At 36.2% G+C, this 8,333-nt stretch overlaps 1 protein-coding gene across 1 annotated transcript; it reads left to right on the top strand.

Annotated features, from left to right (window-relative positions):
* Positions 1 to 1,325: 1,325 nt before the first annotated feature.
* Positions 1,326 to 7,596, top strand: LOC134846013 (SAGA-associated factor 29-like). The gene is made up of 6 exons (XM_063863179.1): positions 1,326 to 1,538; positions 1,791 to 1,899; positions 2,517 to 2,818; positions 3,149 to 3,373; positions 6,470 to 6,593; positions 7,022 to 7,596. The coding sequence occupies exons 1-6, from the start codon at positions 1,332 to 1,334 to the stop codon at positions 7,216 to 7,218; spliced, it is 1,164 nt and encodes a 387-aa protein (XP_063719249.1). The 5' UTR covers positions 1,326 to 1,331; the 3' UTR covers positions 7,219 to 7,596.
* The last annotated feature ends 737 nt before the right edge of the window (positions 7,597 to 8,333 follow it).

The raw sequence follows: 8,333 nt of genomic DNA, 5'->3' as shown, positions 1-8,333 counted from the left end.
GTTCTTGTTGACGTTTTTTAAGGAAATAAACTTTTTCTGGCAATAATTGTTCAGGCTCAATGATTTTTTTTGCAGTTGACTTTTTGTTTCAATCAGTTCAAATGGCACAGAAAAAAAACAACGAATCGTCCGCACTTTTTTAGTCCGCATTCGTTTCGGCTAGTGATACCATCCACGTCTCTGAAAAAAAGTTTCAAAAACGGATTTTAGTTTTCCGAAATCCCTGCGGAAAAGAACTACATTGATCTGGCTTTTCAAATTGGGTTAGTTTATCAAAAAAATTGTCACTCATGAAAATTATCATGATGTTAGGTATATAGAAAAGTGACTTTCAAGAAAAACTTATAATTTGAGATTATTCGGTATACCTTCTTGACTGATTTTCTGTCTACTGTAATACGATATTTAGGAAGTTGCAATGCAATCTCGTAGTAAACGGATATTGACTTTTAGTTTCAAAAAGGAGGTAGTTTTTTGAGTTCAGAGCAGTTTGGATGAAGTTCATCTAAAAAGTACTGGTTACAAATTTTTCTGTTGATTGAAAGAGCTTAACAGTGAAGTAATTTGTGGCCCGAAAATTTTAATCAGATTTTCTTGCATGCCTAAACGCTTTTTAACTGTCAATGAACGAAGGCAATGCACTTATAGGTCGGGTGGTTTATGCAATGTTTATGAATTTGAGTTTATGCAATGTTTATGAATTTGAGTTAATGCAATGTTTATGAATTTGAGTTTATGCAAGGATGTGAATGTCCACTTTTTAGTCCGCATTCGTTTCGGCTAGTGATACCATCCACGTCTCTGAAAAAAAAACTTTTTGAAATCAAAAAATTTGATGCACTTTCTCGTTGTTTTTTTTTCTTCATTCGAGTGTCTGTAAATTTAAGGAAGTACCCTGCATTGCTAATGGGTTTGTCAGCTGTTATTGTCTTGCTGTAATATATTGCCGATATTGACAAGGCCAGATAGGTAGCGCTCTTGGGTTAGGAACTCTTTGTATTCAGTAGGTGGGGGTATCGCACTTTTTCAATACATATACCTATTGGGGATGGGCTTTCTTGGTTGGATAGTTTTTATTTTCGTTGTAATCTTCAATTGAAGTCCGTTTAATTTCAAACTCATGTTAAGTCAATGATTCACAAATTGTTACAAAAATGCGGGAGTTCCAGATTAGATTTTCCAGTTATGAACACGATAATTATAGACAAATGCTGGAATTCTAAATTTGATCGTTAAATCATGAGTAGATATTTATTATTGTTAATTTATTAATTGAATATGATTAAATGTATGGACGAGAATCTAATTCTTCTATTTTCAGATAATACGTGATGCCTCGCAGACCATCGAGAAGTAGCGTGAGTTGTTTGAACCGGAAGAACCAGGCAGAGTTAGTATGTGGATTAAGGGATCTGAGACATAGCATAGACAAGGTGAATGCTGCTAATCTGCAGTGTAAACCAACTCTGGATAGTATCAACCAGATACACTCCAAACTGGCAGTAACTGACGGACCGAAGACCATTTCTACAAGCCAGGTTAGAACGCCGTTCTTTCGTCTGTAATAAAGTTTGTCGAGTTTGTTGTACCTGGAGATGAAATGGAAAAAGTATAGTTATTGCTAAAATCCCAACACAAGGGGTGAAGGTTGAATATTCAATTTGTAAACTTCATCTATTTAAAAAAAGAAACGGATGCCCGTATACTCTTCGACGCATCCAGTTTTTGCAGTTCAGTGAAATTTGTTATATCACATTTTTTGACATGAATGCTTGATAGCTGGTGTTTAGGCCTCCAAGTTGACGCAGTTGACCGAACAGGCGTTGGAAGAAAGTGAAGTCGAAATAGAGATTCTCAAGTCGACCCTGGCTGAGATCAACAAACTAAAGGAGCTAAGAGGTTAATTTTTCACAAAATAATTTGTTTTTCGACACTTGATTTACAGTTTCAAAAAAGCCCTCGTATTGGTTCTATTTTATGACCTTTCAAGTCTTAAGCGTAAATTAGTGACAGAATAAACGATGATCTAGGAGGCACTTAGCTTAGTGGTAAGACGTTCACTTTGAGATCATCAGATCGTGTAATATATCCCCCGCCATGGCAGTGATAGTGTGTGAGGATGAGCTCTCATTTGACCTTTAGGTTCAGGTCTACCACAGCGTGACCAGTTTCGGCTGCAATAGTGGTAGCACGTGAAAGTTCAAGATCCAAAAAAGCCCTGAGTCGCAAAAAAAAAGATTTCCTCAACACAATAACTTAGTCTAGAATGTGGGGGAAATTAGAGAAACCGACTTTGCTTAGACAGGCTGGATAGCCTTTCCTAATTCCTCTGCAAATCACAGAAACCACATTTATTGATATTATTAACTCCAAATTGAAATAATTTAATAACTACATGACACAAGATTAGCCGGTACTCAAGAAAGCAAACTTAGGTTTTCGTTGTGATGATCCGCATTTCAACAGTAGTTTACTGAGTATTGCGGCTTCTCTCATGAACGATATTATACTTTAAGGCGATAAAAGACACTACTTGATGCCTTGCTCCAATCGACCTGCCGACCATTCAAGCTCCGATTCTTCCGAGTCCAATGCCGTATCTTTGCTATCATCATCGGTTTTGGAACCCCTATCAATTCTCAGTCCACGTCGCACTATGCGAAGAGGTGCTTTGATGACATTGCTGAGAGAGAATGCGCTTTCGCTGCCATTGTACACTGGACCTCCTGATGAAAACTTGCCCCCGTTGTGTGGTGCTGTGCCTGCGGACTGTTCTTATGTCGTTCCAGTTGGTCATTATGTCGCGGCAAAAGTCAAGGTTAGTTGGATCTATATGCACTCAGTTGAATGATTGAATCTAAATGCACTCACTCGATAATTTGACCCAAACATTTCCGGATAGTGTTTTTAATTTTGAATTTACTCAGTTATCTTCCGATCATTGTTTGGTAAGTTTACTCTGTTACACTACTTACAAAAATCGTCCACTCTCGCTTCCTTTTTTAACCAAGTTCAAGACCCGCATAATGAGATCACACCTCTTACGAATTTAAGACTGGACACCTCAGATTATTACCCCCGCTGCTTTTACTTGGAACCGCATTTGTCAATAGTTTTCTCTATATCAGTTATATGCAACTCGTTCTAGACTAACGACGAAGACATAGTACTTTCCCCGGCCTTCAACGCCAAACGGACTAGTGAGCCCTCCCCTGGTGACCTGCACTCCACAACCTCCTCTGCCCTGTCCTCAGGGGGTTCAGCTGTGTCCTTTTGCTCTGCTGTGAAGTTGGAAGAGAGTCAAACCACGAATGAGAACTGGATTCTAGCCGAGTGTGCAGGCTTCAATAACCTCGGAAATAACAAATACGAGGTGAATGAAGTCTTTTATCGAACCAAATTATTTCCCATTTATTACGACCATTCCAAGTGGCTAAGATTTTTCTTTCACTTTTTTCTTATGCTCGAAAAATCAGGCACCAGAAATAAACTTCAAATATATCGAGTGATATATGATATTAAAGTCCTTTCAACGAGGATTCGGTCGGTAGTCAGGCTTGCGATTAGCATTCGTTATCAAATCGGAACATTGATTTTTTTTTTCAATCGGAACATTGAATTGTCTAACAATCTTTTTCTGAAATATGTACTTTCGTCAACCATCCGACATATTTTTGAGCAAGTCTGCATTTTAAATACTCGTTCTATTCCTAATTAGTTGTTTTCTATGTCAAATGTGAATTTAGAAATTCCAATTTTATATATTTTTTGATTTTATTTTCATCCAAATGGTCTCAGCTCATCACACATGCGTAGCGAAATAGAGTACTTAAAGGCTGCATTTTTTCCAACTTCAATCGCAATTATTCGTTCTATTTTTGGTGGATTTTTTGGAGCAGAGGGCTGAATTGGCTATTTGATAGCATTTTTTTGACATTTGATTACTACTGAGTTAATTACACAAGCTTGTGTTATAGTATGAACTCTCTTTTTTTTCCAACCTAAGTCGCAAATTTTGTTGCGACAAAATGTGTTAGTTTTTGATCAATAACCAGCTTTTAAGTACAGCCAGTGCTAAGGATGTTAACACAGACTATTATATTACAAATAGCACTTTAGCTTCAAGGTATCATGGATCTGTACCGTAGAAGCAGGGAAGGAGACCCGCAAAAAATAAGAGGGTTCGAACCTGGCCATGGTCGGATGTTTTTAATGAACTTTTTCGTATAACTAGCCAAAATGCGTCCGCTCTATAAATTGGGACATGTTAGTTGGCAACTTTCTTTTTTTTAAAATTAACTGGTACTGCTAATGTGTCATAATTGGCTTGCGTCACTTAGCAATTATGTAGACTCATAATTGGCGTGTGTCACTCCAGAAGTTTTGTAGACTCAAAGTTTAACTCATTCAGTTTTTCCCAGTAGCGTTATTAGTCATAATTTTGCTTGTGTATGCGGAGTGCAACTTCGCCTCTGTGTACAATTGATGCATTTTAAGTTTTTTTTTCATACAATAGTGCAATCATAAAAACTCCCTTCCAGAAATTTCCCAACTAAGGTGTTTCGCGAAATGCATTAGTTATACACAATTTGGCTTCAGGCTTTTGAATTTGTTTCATGCAAAGTTAGTGTTGTTGCGTTTAGTTCATCACATGCCAACTTCGGTTTTTTTTTTTCATTTTGAAGCACGTTTTTCCCGCTTTCTCATTTGTTTTTGGTTTCGTTTGTTTTTGGTTTCTTAAATAAGTTTTTTCATTTTATTTTTTTACCCTTTTAAAGACTCTTTTTGCCCCTTTTTTGCTTTGTTTGCGATGCGCAGCCGCGCTTTTCTGTTTTATATCGGCCTAGTAGCTTCCTATTGCGTCAATTGATAAGAGAAAAAAATGGTAGGCCTGTGAAGGTGAATTTTTTGTGAGTTTCAGTTTTCTCGGCTCGAGAGGGTCAGCTAAAGTTTTTTCATCTTGATATTTAGTTCTTTTTTGGATATTCTTAAAAAATTTTTAATTTATCGGCTTTCGTCGTTATTTCTATCGTCTGGTTTGCTATGCAGTTTTAAACAGGCCTTGAACAGGTAGCATTTTGCGTACGTTTTTTACTCGAAAATTATTTATTTTGTTGGTTATGAACGTTTTTCTTGCTAGTGCTTAGTGTCTATGATGTAACACTCCAACGAAGAATTGGTTGAGGCAGCCCACCAACTCACAGGCAAGGCAACCGAAAAACGTATAAAAAATTATCGTTCAAAATTCTTTTATTTTATGATTAGTAGTAATTTATTAGGTTGTAGTAAACTCAACAAGAATAACAAACTTATCTTGTTAGTGACGTTCTTCTCAGATGGTTTTCACATGATCGGTCGATTGTACAATCAAGTTTACTAGCTCAAATACCCAATCAAAACGAAAAATTCACTTTCGGCTGATGATTTGTTTCAGCAGAATATAGGATTCGATAGTTTTTATCTTGATTTTGCCCCGGTCTGCTGTTTTTTTTCGTCGAAACCTTTTCTTTAACATGCTTGACTTGAGACCTAGCATCTCTTAACAATGCAGTTTTCCTTTTAATTGCTGGAACCTCCAGTGAAACCAGCTCGTCTTTGTTATGTACGCGATCATGTGACGTCGATGCTTCATCATTGTTAACCAATACATAATATAGAAGCAGTAATTGTTTTTAGCAGTGTGATCATTGCAATGCTATTAGCGGTCGGCCTAATATCTACTTCTCGTCTAGCAGGCCTCTGCGAAACATAGATATGTTTATTGTTAGCTAAATTTCAATTTTTTTTTCTCAATTTGTGCCATTCCCTGAAAAACTGTGTCCTTGTCAGCACTAGTTTTCATTTTGAAACTAATGGCATTTATACATCCTCTTTCCTTTTCGGGAAGTATATGAGACGCTTTAATTCGATAACGTTAATTTGATGTCCAGGAGATGTTACATCTTGTGTATCTTGCATCGAATGTCGTGTTGTATCAGAAGACAGTCTTTGTTCGTATATCTCTCTTTAGTCGAAACTATCGTTTTTACTGCTTTCTTTTTTTCTCTAAAACTTCACAATTTTTTCTCCTGCTCACTAGTCAAAACTTAAATTTCAATTTTCATCAACATCACTTACATCTAAAATCACATTTTTAGCTCTACTCACGACCCTGTTCTTGGTCTCCGTCTCCGTCTTTTCCACCCTAACAACTTACTCAGCTTTGTGCATGATAATACATTTGCTAAGTGTGCAAAAAATTTCAAGAAATAGACGAAAATTTTTTAAGGAAATTTTTATCACTTCAGCCAGGTTTCTTTATTATAGTCGGTTAACAGAGGATTTTTCAGGTTTTGGGTGATTAGAATTATTTCAAAGGTTTTAGTGCATGAGTCTTTCAAGTTTCAAATGCGACGAAAGTTTGATAGTCGAAGACTGCATCTTCAAAAGGTTTTCTTATTTCTTTCTCGGCAATTTCCTTGGTGATTAGATTCTAGATATTGACGAAGACAACAAGGAGTGTGCTAGACATGTGCTGGGCAAGAGAAGAGTGGTGCCTCTGCCCTTGATGAAGGCAGATCCTCTTGTACATCCAAGGGCCGTCTACCAGAAAGGTATTTTCGAATTAAGAGATAAAAAATAATGATCATAATTTAATTCCAAATCAAGTCATTACAGGTATAAACTTAGAAATAAGGAGTTATATTACAAAAACATCATTTGAGAGCGCCATACGACTACTATTTAGCCTGTTTTCAAGCGTTTGAGATGCAATATAGTCGTTCTTATATCACTATGTATCTATATAAAAATTCAATTTTACGACGCCTATCTAACCTCATAAACAATAACCATAAGAAATTAAGAACGTGAAAATGTTTGTCTCTATTCGGTTCAAATTATTTAATTTTGAACTTATAGAATGAATAATTGAACGCAGAAGTTTAAACAGTAACTACATCTTGCTCTCATCTCTCTTTGTTTCACCTGTCATATTGCATCGTTTGATGGCAAAAAAACTCCTGTGTTTTCTTGTTCGCAGGGGCGCGAGTCATGGCTCTCTACCCTCAGACGACCTGTTTTTATTCGGCAGTTGTACACGACATACCGCAACATGCCACAGACGAGTACCGAGTATTGTTTGAAGACTCCTCTTACAGAGACGGCTACTCGCCTCCTCTCTGTGTTCCTGTTAAGTTCGTAGTCTCAGTTAAAGAACCGTCTAGCAGAAAAAAATGATTCGCTCTTTTAGCCTAAAGGGACAGGAGGCTTAAAGACGCCATAGGAGCATGATTGAGTAGCTGTAAAGATGATACCATCATTTCGAGGAGTTTGACTGCTCGTCGAATTGTTGTTCTGGAATGTTGACGCAAATTTCAGATGGAGGCAATAGCGGTCTCAAAACTTTACAAAAGTGTATAAAAGTTACGCGGTGATGCGAAACTCTTTGATTGAAATAAAAGCTTAAATTCACCTTTCCATATGTGGCAGTACAATTAGTACCGTATTTAATTATATCAAGGTCGGCAAAATAGTTTTTTTTTGGGCTCAGCATTGTTGTCATTATAACTTAAGTGCCAAAAAATACAATTTGAATAAAATGCAAATAACTTGTTGATTGAAAACTACAAATTGTCCAAAACGTAACATATTCTGTTCATAATATCAATTTTCATTTGATTAATTATCTATGAACAAAATTAAAATGTTTTCCAAGTCATACTGACTTACGCAAGTCATACTGGCAAATAAAATGTTTTTTTTTTTAAATCCTTTTTTCAATTTTTAAAAATTTAAATTGAGTTGATTATTTGAAACCAAAAAATTAAATTTTCACGATGAATTGCGGATAAGTTTTTTTTTCTCGCAAAGTCGAATCTTGGCCAAAATTTGTAGTTTTCTGCTCTTTGAATAAATATAACGGCAAGCTTGCGAGCATCGTTTTATAAGCTCGTTCCACTTTTTCTGCAACCAAAGTGCACGACTCTTAGTTTCGAAAGCGGATATTGTTTTAGATTTCCCAGCGGAATAAAGAATTAGAATATTGATCCAGTTTTTTCAAATGGGATTATTGCTTTCAAAAATTTCTTTAAGAATTGTTCTCGAAATTCAAAAGGGTTTAAGGCCATACATTTTTTTTTGAAATTCGAAAGTAGAAATTTTTCAAAAAAACAAGTATGTTGTCAATGTTTTTGGTCCCGCACAAAATTTGATTCCGCAGGAATTCTTTTCAAGCTGAAAAGAAACATTTTTGCCAAAAGAAAGGAAATTGCAAGTGGTGCCGAAAAATGAATGACTTAGGGCTCAAAATTATGTTTTTAGGTTAAAAGAACGCTGATTTTTCGCAGTCAGAC

This window comes from Symsagittifera roscoffensis, chromosome 5 (genome assembly GCF_963678635.1).
Source record: "Symsagittifera roscoffensis chromosome 5, txSymRosc1.1, whole genome shotgun sequence".
NCBI classification, from domain to species: Eukaryota; Metazoa; Xenacoelomorpha; order Acoela; family Convolutidae; genus Symsagittifera; species Symsagittifera roscoffensis.
Note: the sequence above shows the minus strand (reverse complement) of the source record. Positions and strands in the feature narration are given on the sequence as shown.